Raw genomic sequence first — 15,464 nt, 5'->3', positions numbered from 1 at the left:
CCTATGAGTGAAATCGTTTTATCCAACACAACATACGATTATTCCAGTGGATCAATGATGGTCGATATTGACCCTGGATTGAAAACGACAACGACAGCAGACGAAAAGAACGACCCCCCTGTGACAAGCTATGAAGAATCTTACTCGACCTATCCAGGTAAGAAATCCAATGTCTATCGAATGGACACCTAACCCGACCCTCTCCAAAGCCTTCACCTCTTTTCCCATAGGCTATTCACCTCCGTATGCCATCCAACGCCTGGGCTATCTTCAAGAGAAAGTACAGCCGACGAGTCCAGAATCCAGCCTGTCTCCTTCCCCTTCTCCCTCTCCACCTCACTTTCATCCCTCCAACCCAGAACTGATGTCACCGATCGATACAAAATTTTCCAATCCCACCACGGCTCGCGTCAAGGAGATGATTGACCGTGCGAATGCGGTGCCTGTCGAATTCTATCACACTGAATTCTTGGAATATTCAAAGGAGACCTATGAAAAAAAGATGGAATCCAAGCGTCACAAACGTAAACGCTCACCTTCCACACACGAGCATCAAAACAAGAAGAAAAAGACGGAGGAAGAGTGCACGACTCGATCGGAAGAGTAAGAGCGATAGAGCCGACCAAGCAGTATGTCTAATCGGATTTTCTCATAGTCTTCACAGCCTGTCAAGCGCAGAGATGCGTCGTCAGATCCATATTCAATCAGAACAAAAACGACGGGCCCAGATCAAGGATGGCTTTGATGAATTAAGAAAGCATTTACCTGGCTGCAATAACAAAAAGATGAGTAAAGCGGCTTTATTGACCCGAAGTAAGTCATCTCATCCTACTTTCTGTGACTCATCTCTCTTTAGCCGTTCAACAACTTCAACATCTGAAGAGTATGCAAAATGAATTATTGTCTGAAGTCGAAAGACTCTCTCAAGAAAATGAAACATTGAAAAAGTAAGAACATTCTCCTACGACCCACATCTAACCCCTTCTGTAGATTTCAACATGGTGTCCTTCAACGTCAGGCCATGGAAAAAATGTATACCTTTTAATCTCTATTTATGATCATTGTCTACAGTTTCTATTTTATTTTTTGTACCTAAATTAAAGTCTATTTCTCCTTATCTGTTCTCCTTATTTACATGAAACATACACGATCCATTTCATTGTCTGAGACACCATCAGGTCTCATGCACTCCTCATCTATGTCATGCAAAATAATAAGAGAGAGAGAGAGGGGTTAGATCGATGGATGAAAAAACAAGGGGCGGAGACATGATTTGATTCTTCACAGATAGACTGGACAAGATCAAACAGGTTCTCTGGACTCTCTATCGGGTTACATCCTCGACATGAGGTGGGCCATGTTTTAGTCTGGGAAATAGGTGTAAAGATGGAAATGATGCGAAACAGAAAGAGAGAGGGCGCTATCGACAGATACGATCCATCTAAAGACATCTCTTGTCCACTCTAAACTCCATGCCCTCTTTTCTACAGGCTTAAAAAGATTCAAGAAACAAGCATACTTGACGCGTCAAAAAAAGAAGATCTCATCCCATGAGATCGATGCCAGACCAAAGCACAACCCTTTCACATCACCCTATCCAGTGGAGGGATCAAAGCAAGTTGGATCCTTGTCACTTCCATGTTGGTCCAGCAAACCAGTTGAGCTCTCCACTCCATCTCTCTGCTCAAGATGGAAACCAGCCAAAGGGGTCCTTTTGGATCCATCCATGACATGGCATCACAGGCTTGAAAGAGGAGAGGGGCTGCTTTGAAGCTGAGATGGACAGATTGGAAAGCAAGTCGGCGTCTTGGTTTCCACCTACCAAAAAAGAAAGAACGGGACCAGATGTCAGTCCTTGCTGTACCACCGTCATTTTTTCTCAACCTCCCTTCTGTGGTTGAAGAGGGAGGACAAGAGGTCACGGCCTCCAGAGAGGTCACTGTACCACGGTCGGCCTACACACCATGGCAAAGAGCCCCCAACTCGATCCGTCTTTTTCCTGTTCTGATGCAAGCCGGACGATGAAATGAGTTCAACCGGTCATTGTGTTTGAATCTGTACTATAAAGTGAGCTTCAAAACGAAAGGGTCCCTGGTGGGTGCTGATGGAAAGCACGAATAAGGATCGGTTGAGCCAAGGGTTTAGCACAGGACAGACACCATGCGGTGAAGAATGACAGAGCATGATCCTTGCGAAAGAATGAATGTCCTCACCCGCTGTCCAAGGAGGCTCTTGTTTTTTTTTATAGGAGCCAACTGTCTTTAAAGCGTAAAAAGAATAAAGTGTAAAGAAAATAAAGCGTTCGCACCACATGGTCCTTGTTCTTTTATCCTCTTGTTGACTCATCTGCTTTTTCCTCCATCCAATCATCCTTGGTTTCCTTTCTCCCTCTCTCTCTCTCTCTTTCTCTCTTTCTCTCTTTCTCTCTTTCTCTGGCTGCTTTGTGATGCGCACGGTTAAAAAAAATGTGGCGTTTCAATTGGGTTTGAAATTTGAAGAAAAGATTTTTTCAATAAAACCGTCCAACATCTCGTCTGCTTTTTTTTTTTTTTCTTCTTCTTCTTTAAACCTGGACTTATTTGGCCTTCTACCCAAAAACTGCACCTTAACTCTTGTCAGAAAACAAACGATAGCCGTCCTACTCTAAAAAAAAATGTCTAAAGTTCCTACTAGTAAGTTTTTTTTTATATATATAAAATCTGTTTTAATTAAAACGAATGATTACCAGTTTTGAACCCTACTGAAGAAGACCTTCAACTCTTATTGGCTGCTCAAGCCCACCTTGGCGCCAAGAACCTCAACACCCGCATGGCTCCCTATGTCTTTAAGCGTCGAGCTGATGGTAAATAAAGAATGGCAATGACCTTTGACTAACATTCCCCAGGTGTTCACTTGATTAACCTTGGCAAGACGTGGGAAAAGCTCATCTTTGCTGCTCGTGTGATTGCAGCGATCGAGAACCCTGCGGACATTGTGGTTGTCTCTGCTCGTCCCTACGGCCACCGTGCCGCCTTGAAGTTTGCTCGCTACATTGGCGCCGAAGCGGTCGTGGGTCGCTTCACGCCAGGTACGTTTACCAATTACATCACCCGTTCCTTCCGTGAACCTCGCTTGGTCATCTGTACCGATCCTCGTTCTGATTTCCAAGCCATCTTGGAAGCCTCGTATGTCAATATCCCTGTGATCTCTCTTGCGGACACGGATGCCTCGCTTCAATATGTCGATGTCGTCATTCCTACCAACAACAAGGGTAAGCATGCGATCGGTTTGATCTACTGGCTCTTGGCCCGTGCTGTCCTTCGTCTTCGTGGTACCTTGGATTATGCTACTCCTTGGGATGTCATGGTCGACATGTTCTTTTACCGTGACCCTGAGGAAATTGAAAAGGAAAACGAAGCTGCTGAATTGGAAGAGGCCGGTCGTAATGTCGAATGGGGTGCTACGACTGAAGAACAAGATTGGACGATCGAAGCTGAAGGCCCTGCTAGTTTTGCTGGTAATGCGGCTGATTGGTCTGCTGAAGCTCCCTCTGCTGATGCTGTCGGTGATTGGGCTGATGATGTCAACACGGCTCCCGCTACTTCTGGTTGGGATTAAGTTTCTCATTTTTATGAACCGTTCCACCTCCTCTTTGGTTTGAAAACAGGCCCCTTTTTTTTTAAATAAAAAAAAACCCCATTGTTTTGATCTATTTTGAATGTGTACAAGAAGGAGGACATTCACTGAAAGAATGAAGGCTTATAAAAATCAATTTACATGTTTCATTGAATTTTCCCAAAGTATATGCAAAAAGGGAGGGGGGTCCGTAAAATAAAGTTTATAAACAAGTCAGATGAGTTGCACTACAGTATTTGAATCCATTTAATTTTGCTTGACAAGTGAAAAGAAGATTTTATAAAAAGAAGGTGTATTTTGTTTGTTGTAGTCATACGTTTTTTTTTTTTCTTTTTTTAAAAGAAAACTGCATGAATTTTCCCATCGTTCCTTCTCCATCATGAGACACAGTTTGAAAAGTATAAAATAAACTTTTTTTTTCCCTTTTCTTTTTGATTCACACCCCCTCTTTTATTAATAAAATGCCAATGGTAAAGAATCTTGAGAACCTTCATCGACAATTGATGGAAATTGCCAGAGAATCCAATCGTGTGAGTTATACGAAATATACAGCGGATGATATTGAAAAGCTTCAAGACAAACTTCGTATCATTGATTCTCAATATACTGAAGGCGCCTTTGATGCTGGTCATTATGAAGAAGAAGGTCTTGCTCAAGTATCGGATGAATTGGAAAAAGTACATAGAACCCTTCATCGTTTGTTGGCTCGTATTGAATAAAATAACCCAATTGGAATTGACGCGTAAAGACAAAGTCTTTTGGTTTTTATTTTATTTTTTTTTGTGTGTGTTTTTTGTTTTTTCTGCTTTTTTTTTTGTGTGGAAACATTTCTTATAAAAAGAACATGATCAGAGCGATAACAAAAGTACCATAAAACAAGGCTGTTTTCTTCCTGTTGACCGTACCAGTATTACTGTTGTGCTCTTCACGAGGGTCTTCAAGACCAAGTGAATTGTCTACGGATACGTATTTTTGTCCTTGATGATAGTCTGGTTGATTGTAAGAAAATTGATCGTGAACATAGACTGTACTCTCAGCAGCTAAAGAATGAAAGGTGAGCAAGATGCGACTCGCTAGACGTCACTTACATTTCTTGTAAGGCTTTGGATCATTCAGACAACCATCCAAGCGAACCATCATGTAGCCTTCTTGCTCAATCGTATTCACAATATGTCCTACAGCAGATACCGAACTTGACTGAGGCACATCGTAGTGAATAGCCACAAAGGATCCCTTCGTACCAAATTTCTCTGAAAAGTCCTTGAAGGCCCTCGTATAGGCTTCCTGAACCGAACCTGGACCGGTCGCGTTCTTTTCAACGTAATCCTCACTGTCCAGATTATATCCCACGGTCACAAAACCCAATTCAGCCATCACCTTTTCGATGCGTGCATTGGATTGATCCAGCAGGTGAAGACGAACGTATTTAGGGGCAACACCCAAGAGTTTTTCAATCGCCTGAGCATTTTCTATAATGTCCTTCTTCAGTTCACTGTCACTGATCGCCTTGGGATCATCGTTCTTCATACGATAGGTCATGCCGATCAAATGACCTGCTTTGTAGACATCAGACGCAATGGCAGCATAGTGCGGAATATTTAACCTGTAAAAGAGATAAATACAGGGTGGCCTTCATCGTCTTCTTACCATGTGGCATTGATGAAAAAGTTGGCCCTTGCGTCTGCTTCACTCAGTTGCTGAGCAATCTTTGCAGTCGCATCCGTCGGTCCTTCGCTCTGTAAACAATAGGTGAGTGGGGTCTTTATGAGGCAGTGTGTCTTACATAGGTCAACGCGATCTGTCCTTCCGATTTACATGCAGTCACTTGGGCTAAAGGAGGTCTTGAAGGATGCGTTTTGATGATAGGAGTCCAGGCAGTCTTTGTGTTCTTGTTCTTGGCCGTCTTTGTCGGTCCTGGAGGATGATCAGCAAGTCTACTTCGGAAAGTTTTTTTTTTTTTTTTTTTTTTTTTTTTTTTTTTTTTGGTTACCTTTGGTTTTTGTCACTTTGTGTCCTTTGACAGTCGTCGTAGTTCTCTTTGTGTCCGTTGGATCAGGCTTCTTGACGTCCTCCATGTGTTCATCCAAAACGTCATCTACCCCATCCATCACTTCCTCTTCCTCTTCTACCACTTCTCCTCCTCTTTCTCCTCTTCCTTCTCCTCCTCCTTCTCCTTCTCCCTCTCCTCCTACAAACCAATCATCGTCATCATGGTGGTGTCTACCTGTTTCATAGGGCGCATCCGTCCAGGTGGTCACTGTGACACTTGTCGTGATCCGAGTCAGTGCGTTCGCAGTCCAGGCCTTTTCACCCACATCATACGCTGATAAGGCTGAGACCAAAAGTGGCATCAGTGTGATTGCACCTAAAGAGAACATGATGAACACCAAATACCCTTTGTTTCTCTATTTACTCAGTAAACTTAAATGCTTCATCTTTTGATACTTGTGAGTTGATTCAAGAAAAAACAAAACAAATTGGATAGGAAAATAAACATCATCGCTTATTTATAGGAGAATTCTTCAAAAAGAAAGTCATGGTCAAAATCATATAATACCATTTAGATCAAATTGGAATCTTTAAGTCTTTCCTTAAATATTCTGTCTTTATTCAAAAGAAGGGTAGGGTTCATCTCTTTTCATGTCACACAATATCCAAATAAAGTAATTCGTCTGTTTTTAGTGATTGTCAGACACGCTTGTGGCTGTTGTCATCCTACCAGAGGAGGGGCTTATAGGAAAAAAGAAAACAAAATAAAACTGAGTTTCATATTCATCAAACCAAAGCCCTTATTATGAAAAAAAAAGGGGGGAAAAAGACACCGATTGGTTTACTGTCAGAGTCCAGGATTGATACTCAGAATATCACACAGTGAACTTACATCATTTATCTTGACGAATTTTTTTTTTTATTTTTTCTTTGTTTTCCTTTTTTTCTTTTATTTTTACATCGCATCATGCCTTTTTGGAAATGGCCTTGGAAAAAAAGCAGAGAGGATGAAGGGGATAGGCGAGACGAATATTATGAAGAAGCATCGAGTCGAAAGAGATCATCACGCACATTATCCATTGGACATAGGATGCAACGAGTTGAATCAACCGTCAAGTTACGCAGGATACAGACAGGAGGACGCCGTGTGTTTATCAACCTGCCACTTCCCCAGTACACACCACCGCTCAGATACGCATCCAACAAGATCAAGACATCTAAATATACACTGATTACCTTTGTTCCAAAGAATCTATTCGAGCAATTTCGTCGACCGGCCAACTTGTATTTCTTGGCCATGGCCATCATCCAGTTGCTTCCACTCTTTGGTGTCAAATCACCCGCATTGACCTTGCTACCCATCTGTGCTGTTGTGTTCATCACGGCCCTCAAGGATGCCATTGAGGATTTACAACGACACAAGGTCGATGCTCGGTACAACCAAAATGTCACACACACCTTGATTGGATACAACAATACCAATTACCCAGAGTCACCCACCCAGCCCAGCCTTCTCTCCAGACTCTTTCGAAAACCCCAGGCACCCCCACCTCCCCCTCGATCCCACCCATCCATCCCACGGCACCTTTCATCCCTCGCTGGCCATGAACGTCCGCGTGGGCGACTTTATCCTGCTGCGTAACGGCGACAGTGTGCCGGCCGATGCGCTGCTGCTGTCCACCTCGGATAAAGAAGGCCTCTGCTTTGTGGAAACAAAGGATCTCGATGGCGAGACGAACCTCAAGGGCCGTCAGAGCCTGCCCGACTACAGACAGATTCAATCCGGCACAGACTGTCTAGACCAGGTTCACTTTTATGTCGAAACCAAAGCACCCTCACCCGATCTCTATCAATTCGACGGCACCTTGGTCCAACTGGCCAAGAGTGAGCACGCCGATCGCTGGGTAGAGAAAAGCAAGGCGCCGGTCGATATCAACCAGATCCTCTTGCGTGGACACGTCGTTCGAAACACAAAATGGGCGATTGCCGTCGTCCTGTTCACCGGTACCGACACAAAGATCATTTTGAATTCGGGTGACACGCCCAGCAAGCGAAGTCAGATCGATCGAGAGATGAACAAAGAGGTAAGTTGCCCATGACTTCTCTTGCCGACGCTGAAGCCTACTCTGTAGATATTTGTGGCCTTTGCCGTCTTGTTCGTCTTGTGCTTGGTGTGTGCGATCATGGCTGGCGTCATTCGGTCCAGAGACATACAGAACAGTGCGAGCCTCTTGTTTACAGCCCAATCAGGTACACCGGGTTACGTTGGCTTTTTGAATTTCTGGTCGAGTCTGATCATCTTTCAGAACATCATACCCATCTCACTCTATGTTTCTATCGAATTCGTAAAGACATTTCAGGTACGCACATTGGCATGCTTCCACCCCTCATTCTGATCACCCCCCCCCTCCTAGGCGTTTTTTATCTGGAGTGACCTTGACATGTGGGACGAAGCATCGAAATCCCCTTGTATACCCAAGACGGTAAGTGACTCTGGATTGCGTCTCTGTATGCTCAACCGACTTTTTGTTAGTGGACCCTATCGGATGATTTAGGACAGGTCGAATACATCTTTTCAGACAAGACAGGTACCTTGACTCGAAACATCATGGAATTCAGAGAATGCACCATAGGCGGTGTCAGGTACGGTAACAATGGCTTTTCCCCTGAATCCGAAGGGGCGCGCGGTGCACGGCTTCGTCAAGAACAGCAGCAGCAGCAGGTGGATGAAGAACGGGGCCAGGCAAGTAGCATGACGGCAGACGACAGTGCATCCCCTCCCTTGATCACCTCGAGCATCCATCGCCCGATCGATACCAACGAAGAGCACGATCAGGAAAGAGATCGTATCCTGAGAGACTATGAGCAGGCATTAAAAGATGTCTTTCAACCGACCTATGCCTCGCTGGATCCCCAACGACTTTCATTTGCAGATCCTCAGCTGTTTAGAGACCTCAAGCATGCCAAAGTGACGTTAGAAGAGGATCAGTCGAGCCGGATCAAAGAGTTCATGATGCTCCTCTCCCTTTGTCACACGGTCGTGATTGAAAGGGTCGGAAGGGATGGCAGGCCGGTAGAAGAAGAGGACGAGGAGGAGGAAGAAGGCGGCCAGCCAAAGATCACCGCCGGTCAGCCAGAGGCACCGACGGGCGCCAGAGACAAGCAGACCCTGTCGGCCACCCTTCGATCCAGTGGCAGCAAGATCTTGAACGCGACAGGCATGCGTCATCGAAAGAAGAAGAAGCAACGGGGAGAAGAATTTGCGTCGATCACGAGCGAGAAGAACACCCAGGTGGATGACACTGTCGAGGTCCAGATCGAATACAAGGCCGAATCGCCAGACGAGGCAGCCTTGGTGAACGCTGCAAAGAACGCGGGGTTTGCCTTTGTGGACCGCAAGGGAAACCAGCTGACGGTGGACATCTTGGGAGAAGAATACACGTTTGAGCTGCTGCACGTCTTGGATTTCACCTCGGACCGAAAACGGATGAGCGTGATCGTTCGCAGGCCGGCTCCCTGGCATGATCTGGTGTTGTACTGCAAGGGCGCGGACAATGTCATTGCCCAAAGGTTGAGCCAGGTCGAGCCGGATCTGATCGCAAAGACGCATGAACATGTGGATCTCTTTTCAGAGAATGGGCTTCGTACCCTGATGCTTTCCTATCGGATCTTGAGCGAGCAAGAATATGAAGGTTGGAAGAAGGAGATGGATGAGGCGAGTACAGCCATCGAGGATCGAGTCGAGAGAACGGCCAGGGTGCAGGAGAAGATCGAGGTCGACCTGAGGCTCTTGGGCGCGACGGGCATCGAAGACAAGCTGCAGGAAGGCGTGCCGGACTGTATTGAGGACCTCCGCAAGGCTGGGATCAAGATATGGGTCCTGACGGGCGATAAGCTCGAGACGGCGATCAACATTGGCTATGCCAGTTGTCTGTTGGACGGCGAGATGCAGTTGTGGGTCGTGCGTGGTCAAGACAGGCCAGAGGAGGTGGCCAGAAACTTTGAAGAGATCTCTCAAAAGCTGGACAAGATCGAACAGGACGTAGAACATGCTTTGGTGATCGAGGGGTCTGCGCTGGTTCATGTCTTTGATTCTTCAGAGGTTCAGCAAAAGATGCTTGAGATCGCCATGCGCTGCAAAAGTGTGATTTGCTGTCGTGTGAGTCCTCTTCAGAAGGCACAGGTGGTGGAACTCGTGAGAAGATCGCATGATGTGGTGACGCTGGCCGTCGGTGATGGAGCCAACGATGTGAGCATGATTCAGGTGGCCAATGTGGGTGTAGGCATCTCTGGACAAGAAGGCGTTCAAGCCGCGATGGCGGCTGATTATGCCATCTGCCAATTCCGATTTCTTCACAAGCTGCTGCTCGTCCAGGGCCACTGGAGTTATGTGCGTATATCGGAAATGATCTTGAATTTCTTCTTCAAGAACGTCTTCTGGGTCTTTCCCTCTCTCTGGTACCAAATCTACAGTGGCTGGTCAGGCAACATCTTTTATGATTACTCATTCCTTCAACTCTACAATATCATCTTTACACTCGCCCCTATTGTTGTTCTTGGTATAAAGATTGGATGTTTTGAAATTGTAACCATCTAACATTCTATCCTAGGCGCTACCGATCAGGACATGACCTCATCTTATTTGAAGAGTCTTCCGCAAGTGTATACGATAGGTATCGAAAGAAAGCTATATACCCGATTCAGGTTTTGGCTTTACTTTATAGACGGCATTTGGCAATCCCTTGTTGTGTTTTATGCGTTTTACTTTCTTTATGATTCAAACCCTAACGCAAACGGAGAACCTGAATCCAATCTGCAGCTTTCTACTTCTGTTGCCGTCACAGCCATCGTACTCGCTAATCTTGTTCCCGGCTTCAACACCCTCTACTGGACCTGGCTTCAATTCTTATTCGTGGGCATCGAACTCTTGATCGTCTTCTTGTGGGTCGTCGTCTATGGTGCCTTCCCTTCAGTGACACTGTATGGTGTGGCCAACATGGTGTTTGGCTCCTGGTCGTTTTGGATGACGTTTTTGATGGCTGTTGTTCTGGCCTTCTTGCCACGTTATATAATCACATTTATCTACCAGTGGTGGTATCCAAACGTGGTGGCCAAAGGTCGACAAATAGAGTTGCATGAAAAGAAGATGAAAAAGAAAAAAGACAAGGAGACGGCTGGTCAAAGGCGATACTTTCAGTTCTGTTAATGTACAGGCCAACCGATGCTCTTCTTTATTGTACACATACTTGTAACATAGATATATATTAATGTTAATGACTATTTTCTATATTATGTATACTACAAATAAACAATATATTGCTTTAGTAACAAAAAAAAAATTAAAAAGCACGTATTCCTAGACAAACCAGTGAGTGTCTTGTTGGTATAAACGTATTTATGAATAGGGTAGAACTGTAGGACAATCATCCATTTCATTTGGTAATGACAACGTTAACTGTCCTTCTTGCTTTAACAATGTATATTTTGGAAACTCAATCACTCCACAGAAGCGTATATTAAAGCTGTAAACATTGGCTTTATCTGGTACCTCTCACTATTACTAGTACACAAGACGTTGATGTGGTAAATATAAGCTCATGTTAGACACACGTCATACCAATCTTGTGTGAATATGCAAAACAATCAATAATACTCTATTAAATTCTACAATGAACGATAAAGAATATGAACAGTCAGCCAGTGAGAATATAAATTTAAACGAGGCAATTTAAAAATTTCAGAAAATCACACCGGTAAGTTTTAACTTTCACGTCGGCCCATTCTTTGTGTTTACATCTAAAATGTAGGTTTTGTTAAGAATAAGTTGATCAATTTAATATTAAAAAAAAATATGGGCTTGTTATCATCACACTAACAACTGATTATTTCACTTTTGACATTCAAATCATTTTTTATTTTTATTTTTTTTCAAAGCAGCAAAAAAGATATTTGTTCAATTCTAGTTATGTTGTCAATCGCTCTTTAAAACAAAAAATAATATTTGCCTTTCATGCGAGAAGGAAGCACAGGAACTTTTTAAATATGATAATCAATCTCTCCTTAGGTTCTTTACTCATGTTAAAGCATAATGCTTCACTATGAAATCGTACAGGCTTAAATTTCTTGTTTTCATGTTGATTACTCACCCAATTTCATTTTGCTTAAACTCTATTCCCCTTCTTTTACCCTCTGCCTTCATCTTGTAGATCGCCACAACCGCAATGTTCTGTTTCATGCAAACCAGTTGTAAAAGTGCCGTAGCAGACTCGAAATTGTGCCCATCTTGGGACTCGGCCTATTACTGAGCTCGTCAACGTTACACATGAGACCAAAGGGATCTCTCTATGACTGCAAACAGAACAAGTCTTGAGGCCCTTTTTTGGCTTTGGTCAGTGACTTTTGATCGGTCCTTGAGAGGATGACGAAAGGGAACTTTATCTGCGATCACAACAAACATGTTTGGCAAGATAACTTTGAATAGGATGATGGCTTTGACCATGTTTTGATACAAAGACTTGAATCAGCCATGGTTTGCATGTATTGTTTAACAGACGTTTCAGGTTCGAAAAAGGAAGAAGTTTAAACACATACAATTTTTGAATAGTGGCTAAGTCAAAAAGTTGCTCCATTTGCTCAAAGATATATTCCTGATAGGAACCCCCCTCATCTTGGTCTTTGAACATGGATGCTTTATTTTTATTTTTCTCCGAATGTATCTATATTTTTATTTTCCTCAGGTAATTGGATAAAGCTATCTACACATTATAGTCACCCATTCCCTATTTGCTTCATCTTCTCTTGCCGTTCACTACTCAAATCATAGTGATCAATAACGAGCTTTTTGACTTTATTTAAATATCCAAACCTCTTCAAACTAGCATCAAACAAGAAATCTTTAATTGCACATACATTAAAATGATGTATTGTACTTTGTATTGAATAAAAAAAAAAATTAGCGTATGCTATACGATTCATGTGAGGCTTTGCGGAGATCCAAATGCTGTATCCACGTTTTGTTTCAGGAATCATCTCTCGTTTTGTGTCCTTTGGTGGAAACAATGGTTAGGGTCAGAAAAGGACATGTGATCCTGTTGAGTGAAACTGGATGATTGATGCTCTACTTTTAAACCTTCTTTTTCTTTTTCTTTTTCTATTTTTACAAGAAATCATGGGGGGATGTTGTTGTAAGGAAAGATATAAAGAAGACATTGATTTCACAAGTGGTAAATATATTATAGTTGATGACATGATTTAATGATGAACAATAGAGCCAAATTTAAGCCATTTCGATCTACAAAACTTGATAGGCCAAGGTGTTTTTGGTAAAGTAAGGATTGTACGACACAAGAAGACAGGAAGACGATTCGCATTAAAATACGTGAATAAATCGATTTGTATAAAACAAAAAGCGATCAATAATATCATCACAGAAAGAAAGATACTAGAACACATTCATCATTCACTCATCACCAATCTTCATTATGCCTTTCAAGATAATGACACTCTCTTCTTTGTCCTTGACCCTATCCTGGGTGGTGATCTACGCTTCCATCTCAAACAGCATCAAAGCTTTCCAGAATGCCAAGTGCGTCACTATGTAGCCTGTATCGCTCTTTCGTTGAATTATCTTCATTCGAAACATATCGCCCATCGAGATATCAAACCAGAAAACATCTTGCTCGATCAACAGAACTATGCTTACCTTTCTGATTTTAACATCGCCTTCCAGTTCTCTCCTCAGCAACCCTTGGTTTGGTCGAGGTCAGGGACAGTGGCCTATATGGCTCCAGATGTCTTGAGCAAAAGAGGGTATTCTACTTCAGTTGACTGGTGGAGTTTAGGTATTGTGGCTTTTGAACTTTTATTTGGCACAGTAAATGATTACGTGATGTGTACTATAAGAGATTAAATGCTTAAGATAGCGTCCATTTCATGCTCCGTCAAAAGAAAGGTTGATCTATTCAATCTTACATGATCCTCTTTTATTTCCATCGGATGTATATGATATAGTATCTCTGGATTGTATAAACTTTATTAGCGATGTAATCATCATAAATATATATCTGATCATAACTCATTCGTCTCTAGTTGCTGGTCAAATCACCTCACCAAAGGTTAGGTTGTCATGGCTTTGAAAAGTTTAAATCTCATCCATGGTTCAAAGGCTTAGATTGGGATAAGTTAGAAAAAAAGCAATTGCCTTCACCTTGTTTACTTGATGTAAGTCAATGATGTTTTAAAGAGAAAATTAAATTAATAGGTTAAATAGGAAGGTGATCAAAGAGTGAATGATGAACTTGTAGAAGACAGACTTGTTTATTCAACCAAAAGAATATCCTTTCCATCAGATAATAGTATGCCAGTGACAGAAGAAGCAAGGGGTAGATTACAACTAGAACAGGAGTTTTTAAATTATGTTCATCCTACTTTAAATAAGCAACCCTCATTTTATGATGTTTGTCTTTCCCTAATAAACAATGGGAAAAGATAAAATAGGGCAATCAAAATAGAATCAAGTGGATAGACATCATTGGTAGCTCACACATCATGCAATCCTATTAAGCAAACGTTAACATTGTTTTTCACACTTGTTCCTTAAAGGATATGTTGAAAAGTCATCAGATGATATACTCATTGTCTGATTTAAATCCAATAGTAATCAATGAATATACAAAAGGGGAATTACTGTTATTAGACAGTTTAGAAAACACAATTCTTAATGTTTCAAGTCTTTTTCAAAACACAGCTAAATAAAGTCATAAATTATTGTTCTTTTTTTTTGGGAAAATGAATTAGGTGTGTACAATTCCCCATACAATAATTAGTCATCTGTACAGCAGCTTCTTTGGCTTTATCTATTTCCAATTTGCAAAACTGCCTAGTCATTACTGTGATCCATACCAAGATAACTTGAGCTGCGAGCCTCATAACTTGGACACTCCCTTTTATTATCTGCAGGTCTGAATAAAACACTGTTCTCATCAAGTTAAATTAGGAACAAACGGGACACTCCATTTTTTTAAAAGACACCATGACTTTTCTCAAGCCTATCATAAAAGTTAATCATCATGTGTCTCTTAGGTCCTTGACAAAACAGGCAATTTTTTAAAAAGTTTTAAACTGTTGGACTCTTTAAAGGAAGAAACAGATAATTTCATTAAAGCAATGAAACCGCATTCCGATCAAACTCTACTTTCTTTAGCTGCAAACAATGCCCATATCCCTATCGATAGTGCAAGCCTTGCTCCTACCGACCAATGACAGAGTCACTATTTTTTAAAACCTCTTGTTCTTGCATCGATAGAAACCATGTTTTCGGATATCATGAAGAATCCATCAGTATATTTCTATTTTTTTCTAATTGGGCCACAATGAGCATCTCTAGTCTGTTTGCAAAAGCGAGATGAAACGAGAGTAGCTGGTACAAAAGAGGACTTTGACCTCAAAGATATGTGATGCATGTAGAGATATTCTTCAGAGCGACCCTCAAGGCTTTTGTAGATATCCTGTAACAAGATTTAATAATTGTTTGAATCAAATTAAAATGATAATCTATTATACAGCACGTTGATAACAAATTGGTTATATTTTTAAATGCACTGAACTGTCAATGCTTTACAAAGATTGTCCCTGATACTAAATAAATACTGATTTATTTTAGACAATAAGCAATTAATTTTGCACTCGATCAATTTTGAAGTGTCTTCTTCCTTATGATCACCACCAGTTTCCTTATGTGATAAAGAAACCTTCTGGTGAATAGATGGCCCTGCATTCATCAATGTTCTGCTGCTTGTTATCTCAATGGATTCATAACAAATCTAAATAATTTTGGTATTTAAGACACAGAAGGCTCTACA

At 42.0% G+C, this 15,464-nt stretch overlaps 6 protein-coding genes across 6 annotated transcripts; 5 read left to right on the top strand and 1 right to left on the bottom strand.

The window, feature by feature from the left end:
- Nucleotides 1–3: 3 nt before the first annotated feature.
- RO3G_04737 (uncharacterized protein) lies at nucleotides 4–1,045 on the top strand (the record flags this gene model as incomplete). Its single annotated transcript, XM_067659327.1, has 5 exons — nucleotides 4–157; nucleotides 231–603; nucleotides 656–813; nucleotides 857–947; nucleotides 991–1,045. 5 exons carry the CDS (start codon nucleotides 4–6, stop codon nucleotides 1,043–1,045), a joined length of 831 nt encoding a protein of 276 aa, XP_067515428.1.
- Nucleotides 1,046–2,653: 1,608 nt separating this feature from the next.
- RO3G_04736 (uncharacterized protein) lies at nucleotides 2,654–3,597 on the top strand (the record flags this gene model as incomplete). The annotated part of the gene is made up of 3 exons (XM_067659326.1): nucleotides 2,654–2,672; nucleotides 2,729–2,842; nucleotides 2,885–3,597. The coding sequence occupies 3 exons, from the start codon at nucleotides 2,654–2,656 to the stop codon at nucleotides 3,595–3,597; spliced, it is 846 nt and encodes a 281-aa protein (XP_067515427.1).
- Nucleotides 3,598–4,076: 479 nt separating this feature from the next.
- On the top strand, nucleotides 4,077–4,334 carry RO3G_04735 (uncharacterized protein; the record flags this gene model as incomplete). The annotated part of the gene is made up of 1 exon (XM_067659325.1): nucleotides 4,077–4,334. The coding sequence occupies one exon, from the start codon at nucleotides 4,077–4,079 to the stop codon at nucleotides 4,332–4,334; it is 258 nt and encodes an 85-aa protein (XP_067515426.1).
- Nucleotides 4,335–4,695: 361 nt separating this feature from the next.
- On the bottom strand, nucleotides 4,696–5,993 carry RO3G_04734 (uncharacterized protein; the record flags this gene model as incomplete). The annotated part of the gene is made up of 4 exons (XM_067659324.1): nucleotides 4,696–5,218; nucleotides 5,263–5,351; nucleotides 5,399–5,529; nucleotides 5,606–5,993. The coding sequence occupies 4 exons, from the start codon at nucleotides 5,991–5,993 to the stop codon at nucleotides 4,696–4,698; spliced, it is 1,131 nt and encodes a 376-aa protein (XP_067515425.1).
- Nucleotides 5,994–6,694: 701 nt separating this feature from the next.
- Nucleotides 6,695–10,810, top strand: RO3G_04733 (uncharacterized protein; the record flags this gene model as incomplete). The annotated part of the gene is made up of 5 exons (XM_067659323.1): nucleotides 6,695–7,038; nucleotides 7,145–7,688; nucleotides 7,737–7,964; nucleotides 8,138–10,163; nucleotides 10,329–10,810. The coding sequence occupies 5 exons, from the start codon at nucleotides 6,695–6,697 to the stop codon at nucleotides 10,808–10,810; spliced, it is 3,624 nt and encodes a 1,207-aa protein (XP_067515424.1).
- Nucleotides 10,811–12,772: 1,962 nt separating this feature from the next.
- RO3G_04732 (uncharacterized protein) lies at nucleotides 12,773–13,873 on the top strand (the record flags this gene model as incomplete). Its single annotated transcript, XM_067659322.1, has 5 exons — nucleotides 12,773–12,827; nucleotides 12,873–12,926; nucleotides 13,035–13,477; nucleotides 13,693–13,824; nucleotides 13,865–13,873. 5 exons carry the CDS (start codon nucleotides 12,773–12,775, stop codon nucleotides 13,871–13,873), a joined length of 693 nt encoding a protein of 230 aa, XP_067515423.1.
- Between the last annotated feature and the right edge of the window lie 1,591 nt (nucleotides 13,874–15,464).

Source organism: Rhizopus delemar, genomic scaffold, assembly GCF_000149305.1.
Source record: "Rhizopus delemar RA 99-880 supercont3.3 genomic scaffold, whole genome shotgun sequence".
Lineage (NCBI taxonomy): Eukaryota > Fungi > Mucoromycota > Mucoromycetes > Mucorales > Rhizopodaceae > Rhizopus > Rhizopus delemar.
The sequence above is the reverse complement of the archived record's forward strand: the minus strand, read 5'-3'. Positions and strand labels throughout refer to the sequence as shown.